Source organism: Oryx dammah, unplaced genomic scaffold (assembly GCF_014754425.2).
Source record: "Oryx dammah isolate SB20612 unplaced genomic scaffold, SCBI_Odam_1.1 HiC_scaffold_23, whole genome shotgun sequence".
NCBI classification, from domain to species: domain Eukaryota; kingdom Metazoa; phylum Chordata; class Mammalia; order Artiodactyla; family Bovidae; genus Oryx; species Oryx dammah.
The window spans coordinates 98,255,572-98,279,216 of NW_024070207.1; the positions used below are offsets into that span (position 1 = coordinate 98,255,572).

The following is a 23,645-nucleotide window of genomic DNA, read 5'->3' on the forward strand; positions in this document are numbered from 1 at the left end:
CTTTACGTAGCCTTTGTTTCTCTTTGATAGTATCAACAGGTGCTTACTTTGTGATTTGAAGATTTGAAGTGCACTTACGTTTGACAAATACAAAAACCTTTTCTTTACCCTACTGAATCCTCACCAAAGGGATCTTTCAGATTTCCTTTTTAAAAATGTCAAATTTCAAAAATTCAATGAATTTCTTTGCCATTTATCCCAGAGTACAAAGTATGAGTTTTAAAACATAAAATTGAGGAAGGTAATAGAAAACATTAGGTAACTCCCTTGCAAGCTCTGAATCCTTCTAGTACCACTGAGTATATCATTAGAGTTGGTTTATTAATGGCCAGGAGGATATGAATCCAATATGAGTTCTACATGTAAAGTGCCAGATATTCAAGTTCCTGACAAAAGATCCTGTCTCCCGCAGTATATAAAGTAGATACATCATAATGCTATTACCTTATAAATATTTCAGTGATTCAAATTGCATATGGCTGTATAATAAAAAATTAGACATGTCATTTTCTTTGGCAGAAAAGTAATTACTTTTATTCAATTAGATTTAGTTCTAAGCAGATTTATTTCAAGGATAATTTTAGATTTTATTTGTTATATAGTTATTTTATGTTATAACAGAGGATTGTAGACTTTCATTTATTCCATTATACATTTTCATGGCAGTAAACTAAGAAATGAACATATGATCTGGAGGCTATACAGGGCAACAAAACAAGCCATGGATTGGGAGGTAAAAACCTAGGCCTATTTCTAATCTGTCACAAATCAGTGGTGTCACCTTGGGCTACTATCTATTTTGGAGTCTTGGTTTACAGGTCTGTAAAAGTAAGAGGTTTACTGTGTACTATGTGTCTCTGAGTGTTCAGCTTTATTTATTTTCCAGCTTTAAAATTTGTCTCTGCCCTGATCTAGGCTATAATCTCTGTCCTGGCAGTTAGGGCAACTTAGTTCTTTTTATGCCTCAGTCATTTCCTGTTTTTTGTATTATAAGTGTAATTCTATCTTCTCTCCATTTCTCCATGATTTCAATGAAATGATTTGAAGAGTGCACAGAAAAGCATTTGGGAAAAAATGTGTCAAATACTACATAAGGAGAGGGTACTTTTAAAGTCAATCTTGTTTATCATTCTACTGCAAAAAGCGTTAGCATTATCATATTTCAAGAGTACAATGATAATTATGCTTGAAAAGAAAACTATGACTACCTGTATAATGGCAGAGAAAGATGTGTCTGTATGTTCTGATGTGATGTAGCTGATTTTCTTAAACTTGCACATTCAACCCTTCTCTAGTTATTTTCTGCATTTAGATAGTTTTTGCTAAGAGAAAAGTGAAGGGAGTTTAGGGTTTGGAGAGTGGCTGGTGGAAGTAAGGGATTCTATTAAAAATGCAAGTCGGTAAAGCAGAATCTCAGGGTAGCATTCCAGCAGACCTGAAGAGGGACATAGTCTCTCAGGTCCAGGGAAAAGCTACAAAGGACGGACGTGCACAGGCCACAGGGAGCAGGCCTTCCTTGGGCACACGAAGAACAGCAGGGAGGCCTGTGCACAGGGAGGGATGGGAGTGAATGGGCTCCAGTGCAGACGCTGAGGTCAGGGAAGAGGATGGTTCAGTGGAGATGCTGGGACTGACCAGGATGGCCAGGAGGGTCATGAAAACTATTGTAAGGATGGTGGTTTTCATTCTGACATGAGTTGGAAAAGCCAGGGGAGAAAAGGAGCAAAGTGCAGAGGTTTATATTTCAGAAGACTTGCTTTGGTGGCTCTGTGGAGATTTGACTGTACCTTATTTTAATTATAAGATAGAGGTCAAGCTATGATAATAAGAATCTGCAGTTATAGTAAACAACAACAAAGATATATATCTAGAAAGCACTATATACCAGGCACTATACTAAGCATTTTACATAATTATCTCAGTTTTTATTAATGACCATTATTTCCTTATTACAAATATAAAAAATCAAAGCTAGAATTTTGTTTCCCAGAATCAAAACTGGGAATTTTAAGTTACCAGCTCACAGTCATACAGCTGGACAGTGCTAGAGTCTGGTATCTGACCCCAGAATTGATCCTCTCTGGATGAACAACAGAATGACCTAGGCAACTTTTAGAACATGTTCCCACTCACCCCCTTCTCTAGAACAATTCAATGTTCTAGAATTGGGTCTGGGCACTGGCATTAATTCTCCAGGGCCCGCTAATGTATAGCCAGAACTGAAAATTCCTGTGAAATAACCACCACAGTGTAATGCCTAAAATTACCTAGTACAACAGTTTGTTTCAGATTTATTATTTAATGAGGTAAAAATGAAAAAAGCTACAGAGCTGTCTTTGTGGGGAAAATCAGCTTTCATCATTTTTATATGTAGAAACATTGTTATGACTGAGTGTAACATCTCTGTACATTTTTAAAGATAGACTAATTTCAGCACATCCTCTTTCTTCCATTCCTACCTCGATTTTGGTCAGTCCCAGGAGGGCAATGGCCACTCGGATGCTACTGCTCTCCAGAGTGCCTGTGATCAACCTTCTCTCATACTCTATCTTCGACATCTGTTGCTGTGCTGCAAAAGTCAAGGCCTTTTCCTTGGCTTCGTTAGTCAGTGGCAATTTAAGGTCCACATCCAAGATTTGGTGGAGCTTACATTTCAAATACAGAACTGGATCATCTTTAGTAAGCACTAGGGGAAGCAAAAACAATCATGATTGCAATGATCATGTATGCCCTTGATATTGTTATCCAGGGTGGACTTGGGAGGTCTGAAATATAACACTGCAGTTGTGGCCTTTATTAACCAGAGTAAAAATAAACAGGTAACACATTTCTGGACTGCAAGGAGATCAAACAAGCCAACACTAAAGGAAATCAGTCCTGAATATTCATTGGAAGGACTGACGCTGAAGCTCCAATACTTTGGCCACCTGATATGAAGCACTGATTCATTAGAAAAGACCCTGATGCTGGGAAAGGTTGAAGGAAAGAGGAGAAGGGGACGACAGAGGATGAGATGGTTGGATGGCATCACTGACTCAATGGACATGAGTTTGAGCAAACTCCAGGAGATGGTGAAGGACAGGGAAGCCTGGCATGCTGCAGTCCATGGGGTCGCAGAGTCGGACACAACTGAGTGACTAAACAACAGCAGCAACACATTTTGAGTAGTTCTAAATCAGTAATTTAAGGGTAAGGTTTCAGGAATTAAAGATAATTTTCTCTTTAAAGAGTTCTAGTCATTGGCCATTGTTCTCCTATCAGTGATTAGAAGTAAGAGGAGCAGAAAAAAATGTAAAGAAAGATATCTCTCAAGGACTGGCAAGAACTGCAATTTTCTTTCAGTAACAACTTTACACTTTAAACTAGAACACTGCGTGAAAGTACAGGTTATATCATGAATATCATATAGGGCTTCCCAGGTGGCTCAGTGGTAAAGAACCCACCTGCCAATGTAGGAGACACAGGTTTGATCCTTGGAGGGCTCTAACTCTTCGTGATCCCAGAGACTGCAGCCTGCCAGGATCCTCTGTCCATGTGATTTCCCATGCAAGAATACTGCAGTTGAGTTGCCATGTCCTACTCCAGGGAATCTTCCCAACCCAGGGATCAAACCCTCATCCTTTGCATCTCCTGCATTGGCAGGTAGATTCTTTACACTATAATCCATGAGGTCTCTAGAGTCAAACATGACTTAGCAACTAAAACAACAACAAACAAATTATAATATATAGAATTTGGCACTGTAGCTATTTCCAAAATACTTGGAAAATGGAAAACTTTGCTGAGTAAATATTTGAATGCCAAATTTTAATATTTATCTGAAGACTAAAATAAAGATTTAAAAAGAAGCACCCTTGACATTTTCTTAAGTGTTAAAATGGTGCTCTATTCCATGGATGCAGACATATTCAAGTTAAAAGGGAGCTTTTGAAACTGTAATTATATATTGGAAAAATGTGCTGTGAGAGTGCTTAGGCGACTCTATGAAGAACAATACCATCCTTCAACATTAGAAATTATATAAAATGCATGAATACTTTACCTTCTTCTGGAGAACAGCTATACTCAAGCGGAGATGAAGAATCCACTGTAAAGAATCTGGAAGGCAAAGGGATAATGCCTCTTCCTTCCAAAATATATATTAATTCTCCAATCTATAACACAACCACACAATAATATTAAATTTTAAAAGCTCATGAAAAAATTAGGATAAATATTTAAAAACATGCATGGTGTATTACTAAGCAACATACACCCTAAATGGGTGGAGAAAGTAAGGATTAAATACAGCCCTGCCATAGTATGAGAGAAATTTTGCATGTAACCAGAACACAGAGATGGATTAAGAAGGTCCCAAGGCGGCATTGACAGCAGTTGATCCTTACAGTTATAAATATTCGTGGAAGACTGCTAGCTTAAAACAAGTAAACAATTCAAGCAAATGAGAATGAGAACAATTCAAGCAAATGAGAATGAAAGTAAAGAATGTGGTGAGGATTACATGAGGTAACAACAATTTTTGTCATTTCACTTGTTATCTAAGATATTATAATTTTTGGTATATTTTTATTATGTGATCAATATACTTGTATACCATTTATGTATATGTTGTTTGCTCAAACACATCTTTAGAATAATCTCTAACCCTTCGCCTGGCACTTAGCAAGCACTTAAGAGATACATTTAAATGGAGTGAGAGCAGGCTTGCCAAATTTCATTTGCATGTAAATAACCTGAAAGTGAAAGTGAAGTCGCTCAGTTGTGTCCAACTCTTTGTGACCCCATGGACTGTAGCCTACCAGGCTCCTCTGTCCATAGGATTTTCCAGGCAATAGTACTGGAGTGGATTGCCATTTCCTTCTCCAGGGGATCTTCCCAACCCAGGGATCGAACCTGGGTCTCCGCATTGTAGACAGGCGCTTTACCGTCTGAGCCACCAGGGAGGTCCTGAAGATCTTAGTAAATGTGGAAGATTAGTAATTTTTATTAAGTAGACGTGTACTTTTCAAACATAAACCCAAGCTAGCAATCTGAATTTTTTTTGTATGTGTGTTACTACATACAGCTGAGTGATCAATACTAATGATATAAAGTTCTGAGATCCCACAAAGCCACAGGGTACAGTCAAAGAATTTTTTTTTCAGTAACTGGAGTGCAAACGCATCAGTTCACCAAAGAAAACAAAATATTAATATTTTACTTTTAACTTTTTCCTGTTTATTTTTATCTAAAAATCAGTTATTTTACCTAAAATGTAGTTAATAGAAGAAATTTTCATGTGTTGAGTTATGGGGAAGTCATTTGGGCTTGCATACGATTTGGCTCAAGCTTTATGCTAACTAGAATAGCCTGTCTTACAGCCTGTGAAACACGAATTTTATATCTGTTTTAATAATTAGAGAAAGAATAAAAATCAAAATGGAGTAATTGTAGTTCAGGCATTCAAAATGCAGGTGGGTGGCTATTGTGGATATAGTTTGAGACAGTCCTGCATCACTGAGAACTTGAATCTTCTGAACCTTTTCAAACTCAAGAACACCACTGCTGCTGCTGCTGCGGCTGCTACTAAGTCACTTCAGTCATGTCCGACTCTGTGCGACCCCATAGATGGCAGCCCACCAGGCTCCCCCATCCCTGGGATTCTCCAGGCAAGAACACTGGAGTGGGTTGTCATTTCCTTCTCCAATGCAAGAAAGCCATTCTCAATACAGCTGCAACCTTATGGCTTAAAGGTCTTCTCTTATAGAGTTTGTAAGTTTGCAAACACTTGGGGCCCCAAACCAACCCTTGCTTAACAAGATCCTTACTTCTTGCCAGATTCAATACCAATTCTTGACAAACACCTTATGTACCTTCTTGATTTTTACCTATTTTAGCCTCCTACATTTTATAGTCTGAGGGAACACTGTTCAAGTGCCTCTTGAATCTGTGTTCCAGGCTACAGTCCTCAGTTAGACTCAAGCAAAATTTTTTTCTATTCCTATTATAGACTGTTTATTGATGATTTGTGTCAACATAGTCTTCATAAGAAATCAGACTTGGTGAATATAGAGTTATAATAATTGTATGTTTTTTTTCAATGTGTACCTGAATGAAACCAGATCTATATAGCTTTTCTACTCCTGAAAATGAATAGTAACTCACGAGATTTAATACAAAAGGAGTAAACTGCTATTTCCCAAAATACGGAATATTTTTCTAAAATATAAATGATAAACATCTTCCTAGCCATTTATTAGCCACTTGAAATATCAATAACTATGACTCCATTCAACTTCACTTAACTCTACGTCTTAGACAATATATCACTTCTCAAAAAATTATTTCATCTAACTTGTTCACTTTCAAAGTTCTTTTTTATTAAAAAGAAACAATGTAATTGAAAATGATGCCTATTCCAGCAAATTATTCATAAAAATCACTTATAGTATCATTTAATTATTTCCCTCCATTTTTCTAAAAATAAAATCAGACCAGCAAATAATACAAATGCAATAAAGAACTGTTTAAGGGAGAGAAGCCCTTTACATTCCAAGTCTAAAGGTAGTGACAAGGGAGATGAAATTATCTAACACACAATAGGCACTTGTCAATGTAAGCTATCTTAATAGTCACCTGTTAAATTTCCTTTCTGCTCTTATTACATATTTTCCAGTCTGCATATTTACTTGAATTTGCATTTTCCAGGAAGATGCCAATGCCTATTGTCAATTGTAAGAAACCCTCACCAAAAATATTTTGTTCTTTCTGTGTATCTAGTTAAACGGAGTTCTCAAACAATGCAATTCATGCAATTTTACAAGAAGACCAGCTGTTAATGACCCAGAAGGAAAGAACACAACACTAAATTGGCAGGAAAGTTTTAATTCCAGCTCTGCCACTAATTAGCTGGGTAACCCTGGCCAAGTCATGGATGCCCTCCAGATACAAACAACCTCCACCTTAAAAAAAAAAAAATCAAAAAAGAAAAGAAAAAACACATTTCTAGACAGAAAATCAAATCCCTACGTTGTCTCATAGGTCTTAAATTCTACTTACGCTCTCATATTGGACCCAGATCTTACTATTTTTCTAATTTGGGTGTTTGCATTGGCTGTACAATACTATATTATTTTGATAACTCAACAGACAAGTGAGACCTAAGCTAAAATTTTAAAATGTTAAATTCCATACACTAGAGAAAGATCATCAATCATTGGCTGTGACTATTTATTTGACTTTGTAATAATTATAACATGAAGCTGACCAGTAAGAATAATTGCCATTCTTTTAAAGTACTATTTTTCATAGAATGACTGAGCTAAGAGATTCAGTGAAGGTGAGAAGAAGGCGTATAAAAAGATTAAATGCTTACACTCAAAAGTTCAGCTTTTTAAACATAATTTTAACACAACATTAATTACATGCCTGAGAGATTATTCCACAGACATTTTGAGAAGGCAACATATATTTAAATGGCATAACATATGAATTGATTGTTTAATAAAAAAACATGATACATTGTAGGAAAACATCTCTCAAATAAACATTAGGCTGGGCCAAGACTCCAGAAGCTACTGTGGCAATGAGCTTAACAATCTTTTTTTGCCTTTATCACCATATTTTTCAGAAGTTTCTATTCACATTTTTTCCCACCAATTTGCTCTGCAAGTAAATTAAAATTTGCTTTTTCTGCAGGTGTGAACATCACTGAAATTGCCAGTAAGATTGATCTTCATATACAGTGCTCTCATCTTTTTTTCCCCAGATTCAACATCATCTCCTCTTCTTTCACCATTGCTGTTCACATTTTTCTGTTTGACTGCTATTAATAGAAAGGGAAAGCAGAGGGCTGTAGAGGATGGATGTGTATAGAGTAGTGTAATAGACTGCAAGTCTTCCAGCCAGTTTCTTGGTCTCCTAGTTTGCCTTTAACTCTTAGTCTACTTCCTGTTTTGGCTCCAGAGATGCTTTCCAAAGTAAAATAAAATCAGGTCATGCCTACGCTCAATATCTTTTATTGGACTCCTGCTTTCAATAATAAAAATAAATTGAGTTCAGTTCAGTTGCTCAGTCATGTCCTGACTCTTTGCGACCCCATGGACTGCAGCACACCAGACCTTACTTCCCTGTACATCACCAACTTCTGGAGCTTGCTCAAACTCATGTCCATTGAGTCGGTGATGCCATCCAACCATCTCATATTCTGTTGTCCACTTCTCTTCCTGCCTTCAATCTTTCCCAGCATCAGGGTCTTTTCTAATGAGTCAGCTTTTCACATCAGGTGGCCAAAGTATCAGAGCTTCAGCATCAGTCCTTCCAATGAATATTCAGGACTAATTTCCTTGAGGATGGACTGCTTTGATCTCCTTGCAGTCCAAGGGACTCTCAAGAGTCTTCTCCAAGACCCCAGTTCAAAAGCGTCAATTCTTTGGCACTCAGCTTTCTTATTCAAGTTAAAATTCAGGGCTCTCTTCATTTTTAGTCTGACTTATCCATTCAAGCCATTTTCTGTCATTTCCAACATTCTATTCTCAGAACTGGCAATTGAAGTATTCATGAAGTTTCATGCTTAGTTCAACCTCACGTTCTTAGAATCTTCTCCTGAGCATACTTCTCTGCCAAAACTCTGTTTACTAGCAAATTTCTACTCATCCTTCTTAACCAAACTCCTCTATCAATCAATTAACCCAGACTCTGCTATGCATTCTTCCCACTATTCCAGAAATGGTCACAATCTGTGTTATAGAAATGAGTGGACACGTCTAGGACACCATGCATACAAGGAAAGAGTATGTCTTGCAAGGGGCATCTTACTGAGGGCAAGGTCATCCCAGCATAAGGCTGCATCCATTGAAGGAAGAAACGCATTTTTCTAATTCTCATGACTGTGCCATATGTTCAGCAAGCATTTTTCATAAACCAGGAGGGAGCACCTACTTCAAACTAACACTAAGTTTCTGTGTGAGCTGGGCCAGACTTATGCAAGTTATCTTCTCCACTGAAATGTGATTCCCTTGGGTTCAGTATTCCTACCCTTTCTGTGTGTTTACTCTCTCCATGCCTAGAAAACTGGTTTTATATAGTTGGTGAATTAAACTCTGTTGGGAGGAGTGAACCAACTAATAAAATGAGATTAATTAGAATACGGCTTGATGGTGTCAAAATTTTAAACTTACAATAAGCCATACTCCATATTCTATAGTTTTCTTCAAGAAGGAGAGGGTTTGAAACTTGTAACTAGCAGATAAATACATTCTGGAGATCTAAGGCACAGCAGAGTAATTATAGTCAACAAGAGTATATGATAAACTTCCAAGTTGCTAAGATAATAGATCTTAATTGTTCTCAACAAAAAAAGAAACAAAATGATATGATAAATGCATTAGCAAACATGACTGTAACAGGGCTTCCCTGGTGGTTCAGATGGTAAGAAGTCTGCCTGCAATGCAGGAGACTTGGGTTCAACCCCTGGGTCAGGAAGATCCCCTGGAGAAGGAAATGGCAACCCACTCTAGTACTCTTTCCTGGAGAATTTCATGGACAGAGGAGCCTGGGAGGCTACAGTCCATGAGGTCACGAAGAATCGGACACAATTGGTCCTTCACCAGAACATGACAGCAGTAATCATATTGCCACATATAAGTGTATCAAACCAACACAGTACACATCTCAAAATTATACAGTGTTATCTATCAATTCTATTTCAATAAAAAAAGGATGAGAGGGTCCATAAAATTAACATGGATTTGGGAAAACAGGAATTACTGTTTCCTCATATTCTACATGTCACTTGAAGTCCCCTGGAGCTAACATTTTGGTATCCCAGGGGTATGTGGAATCTTTATAGAATAACTGGTTATATCATTGATAAGGAATGTAGAGGAGATCCCCCTAAATAAATAACTACCATTGGGCACAAAATTCTCATTTTCAGATTTTCTTCTTATATTTTTTTTCTAAAAAGGCTGCAGTGTTTAATGTATGCTGATGGTTTCACAGTAACAGGGGAAGTAGGGTAGGTGAGGTCAGAGGGAGTCTTGTAGTATGGAGGGGCTCAAGCTCTGTCCATCTTTGTGAACATTTACCACTTTGGTGGGCTCCCCTGGTAGCTCAGCTGGTAAAGAATCGCCTGCAATGCAGGAGACCCAGTTCGATTCCTGGGTCGGGAAGATGCCTTGGCGAAGGGATAGGCTACCCATTCCAGTATTCTTGTGCTTCCCTGGTAGCTCAGCTGGTAAATAATCTACCTGGAATGCGGGAGACCTGGGTTCAATCTCTGGGTTGGAAAGATCTTCTGGAGAAGGGAAAGGCTACCCACTCCAGTATTATGGCCTGGAGAATTCCATGGAATGTATAGTCCATGGGGTCGCAAAGAGTCAGACATGACTGAATGACTTTCACTTTCACCACTTTGTTGGAGTCTTCAAAGTTCACCTAACCTGCCCCTAAATGGCCCACAGAAATCCTGTGGTTCATAAATGTTTCAAAGTGTTTATGGGCCAATTGGGATTTCACTTTCTCTCTGTTTCCCAGGGAACAAATCAGGGGGTTGGCCTGTGGGGAGGGGTGTAGTTACCAAAAGAAAGAACAAAAATGCAGTTGTAACAAATCAAATGAAAAATCAAAGGGCAAATGAATTGTAGCTTGCTGTTAAAAATAATAGAAAATAGAAGAAACCATTAGCAAATTATACTCAATCCGTCCAGCTATAAAAATAACTTTCATAAAACTGAAGTTAGTTTGCCTAAATGTAAAATTACATAAAGATTTTAGCATAATATAATGTTTTTACCTTGCTAGCAAAGGCAAAATAAGCAAAATCAATATTGTTATCAGTATTATTTAAGTCTACACATTAATTATGATTGAAAAAGTTATACACTGATTGGATTAATTACATATACATAATAGAGACTGCCAGCTTAATTTCTGCATTAGCAGAGACAGAGAGGCTGAGGGAAAATGAAACAAGTGACAGTGCAAAAAGTCATGTGAGGGGTTCCACTTATTTATGCAAATCTAAGGGAGATGGCCAGAGTGACATGCAATACATTTAACAACTGGTATGGCACAGCCTGAGAGTAAGCTGCTATAAACCACACATCAACAAGAAGGCCTTGTGGGGTCTTCTACCTGGCAGCAGGCAACCTTGCCCTCTCAACTTCTGATCTGATGTGGCAGGGCTAATGCTCTCTTTGGTGTGGGGGCCCTGGTGTAGGACAGGACCAACTTGCATTGCATAAGCTGTTCAGGGATGTTGACTGCTATTTCCTCAAGTCAGCAAGGCAAGGATTTTGGTTTCGATTGTTTTGACCAAATTTTATAGACAGAAAAAGGACAGTGAAAGATTAGAAGATAAATACCCAGAGGGAGGAGGATTCTGGCTTGGTTCAACAAAAAAGGCTCATGTGTTGGTGGAAAAGGGCTGGTCAGGTCACAGAAAGTAGATACAAATGGAATGCACTTTTAACCCAGGCACTGTGTCAAGGATCCCTGGCTGATTCCCCTGTCTCTCTCATAAGGATGATCCCAGCAATGCTGAGTGGTTTCCAACTAAGGAACCCAGTTCCACTGCTGAAACCCAGCAGCTGTTCACACAGGGACCACTGTGAAGACAGAGTGCCATGGGTGTAGCAACACACGGCTTTATTCTGTGCAGTGTTTGTGTGATCTGTGTGGGGGTCTATCTACCTCTCCTCTCAGAAAGTGCACTTCCTCAGGGACTGGGTCATGATTCTGCTGCAGTTTCCTCATTCAGTCTGTCCCTGTCCACACATGAGAGAAATCTCTTTGGATTTCTAGCAGTTAAGAGCATGAATTTTTAGGCTTCTGTTGGTTTTCTCCTAATTGAGGAATTTCTATGAACACTGATGGAAGTTTTACAAAACTGTTTTTCTGTTCAAACAACTATTAACAAGTCATTTCATTTTATTTGAAAGTTTGAAAGGAACAGCCAAAATGAAACAAATGGCTGACCCTCAGCAGTTTTAGTAGAAACATTTCTGTTTTACACACGGAAAGCTATCACACTGGGGCCTAATTACATCATAGTTTTCAACATAGTTCTTAATGGCAAGGCAGTTATCACACATTTAATAAGAAAAGCAGCTAACTAGGTGGACTTGGGTGTTTGATTATCTATTTAAGTGTATAATTACATTTTTCAATATAATTAGCAATAAAATTGAACATGTAAATTAATAGATGTATTTCTCCACTTAAGCAATTGTAATTCAATGCAATACTTTAGATTAGGGGCATTATTTCTCAACTGATAGCAATATACGTTCATTATTATTGCTTTTCTTAATATTCTTTCTGATAAGAACAAAATATATGTAATCAAAGGACTGTTTTAAACAGATGTCAAGTTCAGTATACTTATATTTTGATTAATTTAGATAAAATTTATGGAAGTAAATACTAATATTCAAATAGTCCAATTCAAAGAATAATGGGAGCTCCCCAGCAGTCCAGAGAAACAGGCCCAGATTCGATTCCTGATCAGGGAACTAAGATCCCACAAGCTGCACAGTATGGTCAAAAAAGCTAAAAACTGATAGCAAAAAAACAAAACAAAACAAAATCAAACTCTTACCAGGCTATTGAGAATTAAACCTAGCATTTTTCTAGGGCTATATTATAAAATGATATTGAAAAGGGATTGTGAAATATTTTATTGAACTACTGGCCACACCAGAGTTATTATTTTTTTAATAAATTTTTATATAGATGAATTCAGTTAAATCAAACTTTAAAGGAAATGAAAAACAAAATTTAGCATTAATATTAAATAGCATTTTTTCTTCCTAAATGGTAATTTAGGAAAATTAAACTATTCTTTACATATTTAAGAGGTTATACTATTTTTCAGGTATAAATGATACTACAAGCAACAGGTCAATATAACACCTCTTTCCAGTTACCATTATTTCATTGCCTATGAATTCAATATAGTACATATGTGTGTGTTTGCGTTAGTCACTCAGTTGTGTCTGACTCTTTGTGACCCCATGGACTATAGCCTGCCAGATTCCTCTGAACTGGAGTGGGTTGCCATTCCCATCTCCAGGGGATCTTCTGGATCCGGGGATGAAACCCAGGTCTCCCACATTGCAGACAGATTCTTTACCGTCCATATTTGGGGCTATCCCCTGGGAGTTATCAATTCCCTTCTCAGATCAACACATGGTAGTATCTTTCCAGAAGGGGGTAATGCCATAAAACTTTTCCTCTAAAGCCTGTCTTCTTTCTTTCTCTCTGTCTCTCTTTCCTTTCTCCCACCCTTCTCTCCCTCTGTCTCTCTCCTTCCCTGGCTTTAGAGAAGCAAGATGCGTGGTTCCTAGAACCATGAAATTAACTCTGCCAAAAATTTGAGAGAGCTTAGAAGCAGCTCCTTCCTCAACTGAGCTTTCAAGGAGAACACGGCACTGGCTGATCCCTTGATTGAAGACTTGACAGACCTAAAACAGAGGACCCATCCAGGTTACATCTGGATCTCTGACCCCTGGAAAATGTGATATAACAAACACAGGCTGTTTTAAGCCTAGCAGTGTTTGGTCACTTGTTATGCAATTATACATAGCTGATAGAGAAGGCCCAGAAGGTTAGGTGTGCCTCCACTCTCTTCCCATGGGACTTCCTTATCCAGCCCTTACAAAATTTGCAGACAACTAGTGTAACTCTTTTCACTTTCATGCATTGGAGAAGGAAATGGCAACCCACTCCAGTGTTCTTGCCTGGAGAATCCCGGGGACGGGGGAGCCTGGTGGGCTGCCGTCTATGGGGTAGCACAGTCGGACATGACTGAAGCGACTCAGCAGCAGCAGCAGTATAACTCTTGGCTTATTCTTAAGGATAAACTCTTTGTTTAGCAACCAGAAGGTTAACATTGTTATCTGCATTCCTAGAGTCTTCAGCTGCCCTCAAGTTGCCTGTACTGGTTATCCCATTAAAACGCCAGCCCTTAATGAAAGCACCCACCCCATTTCTATCCTCACCTTTCTGTTACTGAGGATGATGACACAGTAGCGTGTGTGCATGCCAAACGGGAGGAAGAAGAGCTCCAGGCTTGAAGTCCCTTTTGCTGCCAGGTGAAGAGTATGTGCAGAGCAAAAGAACTCTTTGATGAAATTGGACTTAATTGCTGCCAAAACATGAAATAGGGCTTGTTTACATATTTTGCAAATGCTGTTCAAATAAAGCAGCTGTTTCAATTAGTGATTAGAGTTTGGGGATGAATTTTAAAAATGTTCAAAGCATTAGCACACAAAAGTAGATGACATATTTGTTAATATAAGTATGGGGGACCCCAGTTCAAGCTTAACATAATAAAAATGTGTAATAATGACCTTCTATTAAAGATTCCTTAAAAAACAAAGGGAACTTGACTAGTGTTTAAAATTAGCCTGGATATACACAGAAACATAAATAGCAAAGAGGACATTCCAGAATCTTCAACTTTTTTTGTGGACTATGTAATGATTCAAATTATAGGATGTAACAAACAAACTGGAAATAAAGGCATGTATGTATATATTTCTATCTATTTGTTGTTGTTATTAGTTTTTAAAACATATCCACAAAGCCCTCAATATTGCTTTGACTGTGGAGACATAGTGGCCCAGTCTTGGTGACTTGATCCTAACGGAGAGTATACTAGATTGCAGCAAAATCAAGCCATGTGACTTCTGACACTAGGTCAGAAAATGTAATACAACTTCTTCTTAATCATCTATCTTTCCTGGTCCACTTGCTTTCAGAACCAAGCTGTCATTCTATGAAGAAACTTAGGCCACATAGAGAGGTCACATCAGAACAGCATCCAGAACAAATAGTCCCACTCTCAATCTGACTACAACTGCCTGAGAGACCCCTGAGCAAGAGTCACCTAGATGAGGCCAGTGACCCCCAAAGTGTGAGAGATAATAATATAATGCATTCTTATTTAATATCAGTACATTTGGGGTGGTTTGTTCTGTAGCTAGAGAGCACCACAACAGCCCCGTACCCATTTTTCTATCCACATTATCTAAATTTATAGTTAGTCATTTCATAAAACACAGTAAATCTGTCATCTCCTTAACATTTTAAACATGGTGATACCTGTCACTCCAATAGGTTTAAACAGTTCAGAATAAGCCAAAAGAAACATAAAGGTCACTTATTGAAATACATTTAAAGTACAGGTGAGGAAACTAAGACTCAGCAGTAAAAAGCAAGATGTGAACAGTTTTCCAAAGGGTCATGAGCAGAAAAGGCTAAGGACCAACACCTTGGGCTCCCATGTGGCCAGCAAGCCTTAGGGCTTGCTTCTCTGTCTATAGTTGTGACCACTATTTATTGGATATTTCATTTCATATTATGCTCAGTATATAAAAATAAGACATGAAAACAAATATTTGTAATTGTAGCACTCACAGGTTTTTAAGGCATTTGGGTCCTGGGGATGGCCCTCAGCAATATCACATCCACTGTTATTCACAGCAGCACTGTCATAAGGAAATAGGAAAACAACATCAATGACACTCAAAAATAATACTCCATATTTTAATTCAATCTTAAACTTCCTTAAAAATCATGGCGACCTACAACATGATAGGTGAAAACCACAAATGTATTTCATGGATCATTTTTATGTTTATAAAGTTTTATAAATTTTAAAAATAAGAAAAATGTGAAAAGGAAACTATCATCCATATTTTCACCACTGCTTTTTAAAAATTTATTATTTATTTTAATTGGAGGCTAATTACTTTACAATACTGTAGCTCACCACTGTTTTTCTTTTTTTAGGGTAAAACAATTTCTTTTTGCTTACAAATACTGTAGAGAAGTAAACATATAATAATAATAATAACTCAAATCCTGATATTTCAAAGTAGGTGGTCTCAATTAAGGACGACATAGGTAGTCTCTACAAAAATGGTTCTAGAACTTGAAAAAATTATCTTCTCTAAGCTAATTGCACACTGCTTCTTTCTCATACAGGTAGGAGGAGACTTGGACAGCTGTTTAATCTTGTGTTGTATTTCTAGAAAAATAATTAGCAAATCACAGCCTGAAGCAAGTGCCTCCCTTGCAAGTTTCCATGTCTTCCATAACCCATCAATTTCCTCCAATCTGCTCCTCTTAGTATCCACGATTATTTTGCTGTCAATTAGTGTCTGGGCTCTAAGATATTGTTTGCTTGATTTTTTTCTGAGAATACAAAAACCTCATATTTCCCAACCTTACCAGGTGATTTGTATTAATTTTAAGCTGTAAAAAAAATACTAAAAAATATATACTATTTCTAAGGAATGTTCTTCCAACCATATCCATTCCTTTTTACTCTCCTCTTTCACTTTTATCAAGAGGCTCTTTAGTTCCTCTTCACTTTCTGCCATAAGGGTGGTATCATCTGCATATCTGAGGTTATTGATATTTCTCTTGGCAATCTTGATTACAGCTTGTGCTTCTTCCAGCCCAGCGTTTCTCATGATGTACTCTACATATAAGTTAAATAAGCAGGGTGACAATATACAGCCTTGACGTACTTCTTTTCCTATTTGGAACCAGTCTGTTGTTCCATGTCCAGTTCTAACTGTTGCTTCCTGACCTGCATATAGGTTTCTCAAGAGGCAGGTCAGGTGGTCTGGTATTCCCATTTCTTTCAGAATTTTCCACAGTTTGTTGTGATCCACACAGTCAAAGGCTTTGGCATAGTCAGTAAAGCAGAAATAAATGTTTTTCTGGAACTCTCTTGCTTTTTTGATGATCCAGCAGATGTTGGCAATTTGATCTCTGGTTCCTCTTCCTTTTCTAAAACCAGCTTGAACATCTGGAAGTTCACGGTTCAGATATTGCTGAAGCCTGGCTTGGAGAATTTTAAGCATTACTTTACAAGTGTGTGAGATGAGTGCAATTGTGCAGTAGTTTGAGCATTCTTTGGCATTGCCTTTCTTTGGGACTGGAATGAAAACTGACCTTTTCCAGTCCTGTGGCTACTGCTGAGTTTCCCACATTTGCTGGCATATTGAGTGCAGCACTTTCATAGCATCTTCTTTCAGGATTTGAAATAGCTCCACTGGAATTCCATCACCTCCACTAGCTTTGTTCGTAGTGATGCTTCCTAAGGCTCACTTGACTCCACATTCCAGGATGTCTGGCTCTAGGTGAGTGATCACACCATCGTGATCATCTGGGTTGTGAAGATCTTTTCTGTACAGTTCTTCTGTGTATTCTTGTCACTTGTTCTTAATATCTTCTGTTTCTGTTAGGTCCATACAATTTTTGTCCTTTATTGAGCCCATCTTTGCATGAAATGTTCCCTTGGTATCTCTAATTTTCTTGAAGAGATCTCTAGTCTTTCCCATTCTACTGTTTCCTTCTATTTCTTTGCATTGATTGCTGAGGAAGGCTTTCTTATTTCTCCTTGCTATTCTTTAGAACTCTGCATTCAAATGGGTATATCTTTCCTTTTTTCCTTTGCTTTTCACTTCCCTTCATTTCACAGCTGTTTGTAAGGTCTCCTCAGACAGCCATTTTGCTTTTTTTCATTTCTTTTTCTTGGGGATGTGCCGGGAGCCAGCGTGAGGAATCCCACCCATGGCAAAGGTCATAAGGAAGGAAGCCCCCCAAAAAAACGCAAAGCCGTGATCTGGCTTCAGGGGTTCCCCCTGAGTTTTCCTGAACATCTACCCCCCAAAACCAGAGTTGGCCTGATTTTATTGTACTATGCTTTTCCACTCTTCTGACACTCTCTGGAAAAAGTTAACTTAGGGCCTCAGTCTTCTGCATTTGAAAGGAATGTTTCAGCTCAAACCCCCTCTGATGGCTCTCTAACTTGCCAAACAGGTTCCCCTGGACTTTTTGCAGTTTGTGAATTGCTTACAGCCCCCCAACCATGAGAGGCACAAAGCTTAAAGCGTCTTAAAGATACAGAGCCTTTTCTAAAGAGCTAAAAATAATATTGGTGATGAGTTTTCACTGTTGACTCAATGACTGCTGCCAGGCCTCCATATTCTTTATCTTTTAGGCACCTGAAGGATATTAATCAATGTAATCGGGATATAGAAAAAGGTATATAGTAGTTTTGATGTTAGCAACACTAGACTTTTGAGTTAATTACTTTTCTCTTTATAAATCACTGTACTCCTTTTACTTGTTATAATTGCTGTATCTTGCTATGTAAGAATGTAACTTTATTTAGTGCTTTCTGAGAGTGGCACCAGACTTTGGGAAGAACAACATTTTTAAGACAAATAAGTCTTCTGGTTGACAAACCCTTATCAGAAAAGGGCCGTAAAATGTTAATTGGCCTTCTGGCCAGAAGATGATGTAAATCACCTAAGACTTGTGTATACAACTAAGTATGCAGAGAAAAAGCCTGGTCTCGATAAGAGTCAAGGCTGCTGACGCTACATAATTTTATATTATCCATTGATCTCTATGTACAAAAAAAGGTATAAAAGGCCTTTCTGGACAACAGAGGATGGGCCAGTCGCTGGACTGGTTTCCCCCGTGTCTTACTCTATTTTCTGGCTGAATTCCCATCTGGAGCGAGGAGGCTCGCCAAGTCTACTTACTTGCCCTGGCTTTTAAGTTCTGTGAGAGAGAGAGCCCAAGGCAGGGCACTCTCCGATATTCAAACGGGTGCCGGTGGCCCAATGTAGATGGTGCAAATCTCTTGTCCTGAGATTTTATTGGCTTTCCTCGTAAACCAAGTTATTCAGCCTCTTTTCTCCACTAAGTTTTCCTACTACACTATTTCTTCCTAATCTAATCTTATATTTCTAAATAAATAAGCTTCCCTCGCCTACGCCGTTCACCCTTCGAATTTCCCTGGATCCACTGGGGCTGGACCCTGGCAGGGATGGTCTTGATTCCTGTTTCCTGTACAATGTCATGAACATTTAATACTTTTATGTAATTTGAGCACTTGATAGATACCTGAAGGCTGATAGACATAGTGGATAGATATTTTAGCATTTATAACAGAGACTATACAAAGAGTGGAAAGAACTATTTAAAAAATGCTTATTTCTCAATGTACCACTACAACACCATCTCTTTGCTAACGGAGTTCTGGGTAGAATGTCTGATTAAAATCCTTAGATAATCTCCAAACCTCATTTTGTTCAATACTTGCAATCACTAGCCCTTCAGTCATGTGTGTGTGTGTGTGTGTGTGTTTCCCATAGTGAATAGAAAAGCAGAGCAATTTGGGCTTCATCTCCTTTTTCTTTTCTTTACCTATTTTGTTGGAGAACAGCTAATGATAGTGCCTTTTGAACAAATCAAAGAGCTGCCTTATCCACAAAGAAGAGTCTCAAAACCAGAAAAATTGAGTTACCTGTATTATTTACAATAAAATAGATAAAATATTTTACAGACCAAAGAATTTGATGGACTTGCTTGTAAAGCTGATAATTATCATGATTGAGAAATAAGAAAATAATTTAATAAAATAATCTGGCTAAGGAAAATTCTATTTTACCTGATCAATGATAGTGTGGATGACAATAAACTGTGGAAAATTCTGAAAGAGATGGGAATACCAGACCATCTGACCTGCCTCTTGAGAAATTTGTATGTGGGTCAGGAAGCAACACTTAGAACTGGACATGGAACAACAGACTTGTTCCAAATAGGAAAAGGAGTATGTCAAGGCTGTATATTGTCACCCTGCTTATTAAATGCAGAGTACATCATGAGAAACGCTGGGCTGGAGGAAGCACAAGCTGGAATCAAGATTGCCAGGAGAAATATCAATAACCTGATATGCAGATGACACCACTCTTATGGCAGAAAGTGAAGAGGAACTAAAGAGCCTCCTGATGAAAGTGAAATAGGAGAGTGAAAAAGTTGGCTTAAAGCTCAGCTTTCAGAAAACTAAGATCATGGCATCTGGTCCCATCACTTCATGTCAAACAGATGGGGAAACAGTGGAAACAGTGGCAGACTTTATTTTGGGTGGCTCCAAAATCAGTGCAGGTGGTGATTGTGGCCATGAAATTAAAAGACATTTACTCCTTGGAAGAAAAGTTATGACCAACCTAGACAGCATATTAAAAAGCAGAGACATTACTTTGCCAATAAAGGTCCATCTAGTCAAGGCTATGGTTTTTCCAGTAGTCATGTATGGATTTGAGAGTTGGACTATGAAGAAAACTGAGCACATAAGAATTGATGCTTTTGAACTGTGGTGTTGGAGAAGACTCTTGAGAGTTCCTTGGACTGCAAGGAGATCCAACCAGTCCATCCTAAAGGAGATCAGTCCTGGGTGTTCATTGAAGGACAGATGTTGAAGCTGAAACTCCAAAACTTTGGCCATCTGATGCAAAGAGCTGACTCATTTGAAAAGACCCTGATGCTGGGAAAGATTGAGGGCCAGAGGAGAAGGGGATGACAGAGGCTGAGATGGTTGGACGGCATCACCAAATCAATGGACATGAGTTTGGCTGAACTCCAGGAGTTGCTGATGGACAGGGAGGCCTGGTGTGCTGCGATTCATGGGGTTGCAAAGAGTCGGACACGCCTGAGCGACTGAACTGAAGTGCATTTTCATGACCCTAAAAATGTGGTGATAAACCCACTTTGATTATAGAACGAGTATCTTTCACACTTCAAAACAGAAGAGAAACCACTCGGTTACACTTTTGTTAATCCCTATACCTTAATCCACACTATAATTTTCCTAGATGCTCACTGATTATGCAGTTATGGAAGAGGAAGCCTTGGTCTTAAGGAAAAAAAGCATCAAAAGAGGCTAAAATTATACAAAACACTGTAGGTCAAGTAATGGAATATTTTCTGCTAATTTAGTAATGGGTCTAAATCAGGGTGTGGAACCTATTAATACTTATGAGGTGGAAAGGGATGGCACACTATTTTCCTCTGCAATAGTGGTATATAGCTCTTTTCAAGCTCAAATAATCAAAGTGACATTGAACTGCTTCTAGTCAGTGAAAGTGACTCTTTGGGACCCCATGGACTATACAGTCCATGGAATTCTCTAGGCCAGAATACTGGAGTGAGTAGCCTTTCTTTTCTCCAGGGGATCTTCCCAACCCAGGGATTGAACCCAGGTCTCCCACATTGCAAGTGGGTTCTTTACCACCTGAGCTACAAGTGAGTCAAAGCATGAATAAATCAGCTCTAAGAAAGACTTCCTTCTCAAGTTTCTCCAGCAGGGAAGGAAGATCTTTGTTATAATCATTCATACTTCTGGGCTGGCATTCAGGGCTACATCCAAATCAAGCAGCAAATTCTCTGGTTCAAGTCTAGTTTTTATGAATCACATGAAGGAATATAAGAGAATCAATTTTTAGATTCATTCCATCCTCCATGTGTCCAGAAGTGGATCAAAATCAGGTCCCATGACCATCCAGGGGGCAGTTAAAATAGAATGTTTGATGTTTTTTGTACAACTTTGGCTCCTGAACAGCTGAGAAGTCTCTAAAATGAGGGTTGCTAATGTGTCGTACAAAGAAAGTGATCTGTGAATTAAAATGGGGAAAAAAATTCCACCATTATGTCCACTGACTCTCAATAGCAACTGAAATCAAATTACATAGTATTAGCTGTACACAAGTATCTTTACATCACATTTCACTTCTTGTGCATATATTTAGCTATTATTTATTTTCACTGCTACTTTCAAAGTGTGGTAGTTATCTCTACCAGTAGATGTTACTATGCATTGTGTTAATGAAGTATATATTTTAATATACTACAAGTTTTAAACATTTTGATACAGTACTCTACCAGACTATTACTTTCCTCTGTGCTATGGACTGAACTGTGTCACCCTTAAATTCTATGTTGAAGTCTTAATTCTCAAAATGATTGTGTTTGGAGATAGGGCATGTGGGCCTGCTCAGTCACCTCAGGAGTGTTCAGTTCTTTGCGACCCTATGGACTGTAGCCCACCAGGCTCCTCTGTCCATGGGATTCTCCAGGCAAGAAGAGTAGAGTGGGTTGCCATGCCCTTCTCCAGGGGATATTCCTGACCCAGGGATCGAACCCATGTTTCCTGTGTCTCCTGCATTTCAGGTGGATTCTTAACTACTGAGCCACCAGGGAAGCCCCAGATAGGGCATATTGTAAGGCAAATTAAGGTCAAATGAGGCCATAAGGATAAGACTCTAATAAAGAATTAGCATCCTTATTAGAAGAGAGACCAGTGAGCTCACCCTCTCTCTCTCCATGTGTGCATGAAGAAGAGGACATGTGAGCACCCAGTGAGATGGCTGCTGCCAATAAGCCAAAAAAAGAGGCCTCAGAGTGAAACTTAACTTGCTGGCACCTTGGACTTCCCAGTCTCCAGGACTGTGAGAAATAAATTTCTGTTGTTTAAGCCACCCATTCTGTGGTATTTTTTTATGGTAGCCCAAGGAGATTAAGACATTCTATAATCCTTGTTATTTATGTGTTTGTAAAAACACTATTTTTTGAAATAGATTAGGCTTCATCAGACTTCCAAAGAGCATTAAAACATTAAACCCAAGTATGAAACCCTAATCTAGAGCAAGAGGATCATGGCAGGTTGTCACTCTTAGTATATACATCTGGCTTTTGATTCACTCTACTTTCCTTACAGACTTGGCGAAGTCTGTTACTAATTATTCAGTGTAGTAAAATGAAATATTTTAAAATCATGGTTCTCCAAAAACCAGCTTTTTTTTGGGGGGGGCAGTCAGGTTTGGGCAAGAATCAGGACTCAGAAAGATATCTCTACCAGGACCTACTTTCATTTGGGTGGCTATTCTGGGCCTAACTCTTCTAGGAACAAGGATGAATGATGAAATCCCTAAGTTCACAGAGTATGCAGTCTGCCATGCAAAGTAACTCTGTAAGAAATAAGTACAAAGTAGAATGGTAAACACTTCAACACCTCTTCAACTTGAACTCACACTTTCCTATGCTAAACCTATAGTCCATATTTATAACCATATGTCTTGTAATTCTGGGATTTCCTGGTGGTTTCCCCTCACTTGACTGTCCCCTACTCCCCCAAAGCTTCTGCTATTCCCTCTTCCCATGATCCTTCTACACTTGTAGGAGAGTTCTCCCCTTGTTCCAGATTCTGGCCATCAGATCGTACTATTATTTCAGATCCCAATCTGTACAAGATAAAGGAGAATATGGTGTATGCATGGAAAAAAAGTTACTAGGACCTCATTTTTCTTCAACAGTGTCTTCTCTTCCACATAAATCACAAAAATATCTACATAGTGATATTCCTTGCCAATCAGCTCAGAACACATGACACACACGTGTGTGTGTGTGTTTGTGCATTGTTTTCTCAGTATAACACATACTACTGAATGCATTCTGCCCTATACAACTGTCTCCATTTGGGTGGATTTTTTTTTCTTCTTCTCTGCTTGATGGCTGGCAACTTTAGGTCCAGATCTGTGACTTATTTATCCCAACACTTCTCCAGTACTAAGAAAATGCTTGAGGTGCCACTTAGTAAAAATCTATTGAGTGATATATAATTCAACACTGCTGGAAAAAATAGCAAGTCATATCACTGAAGGAAATTATTTACAAAGTGCTCCTTTCTGAGCACTGCTGATCTATCTATCACTCAATTTTAAAGTATGGCTAAAATCAGTCTCCTGTCCTGATTCTTTCTGATAATCCTTGGGATTTAATTAGAATAAAAACTTCTT

The 23,645-nt window shown here is 38.4% G+C and overlaps 1 protein-coding gene across 1 annotated transcript in view; it reads right to left on the bottom strand.

Annotated features, from left to right (window-relative positions):
- The window catches only part of CFAP47 (cilia and flagella associated protein 47), a 507,416-nt gene that overhangs the window by 217,704 nt on the left and 266,067 nt on the right, over positions 1 to 23,645 (bottom strand). The window contains exons 41-44 of the mRNA XM_040265344.1: positions 15,403 to 15,473; positions 13,983 to 14,128; positions 4,043 to 4,154; positions 2,460 to 2,686 (exon numbers count right to left, since the gene is read on the bottom strand). Coding sequence (XP_040121278.1) covers positions 2,460 to 2,686; positions 4,043 to 4,154; positions 13,983 to 14,128; positions 15,403 to 15,473 — 556 coding nt within the window. The remainder of the gene's footprint in view (positions 1 to 2,459; positions 2,687 to 4,042; positions 4,155 to 13,982; positions 14,129 to 15,402; positions 15,474 to 23,645) is intronic.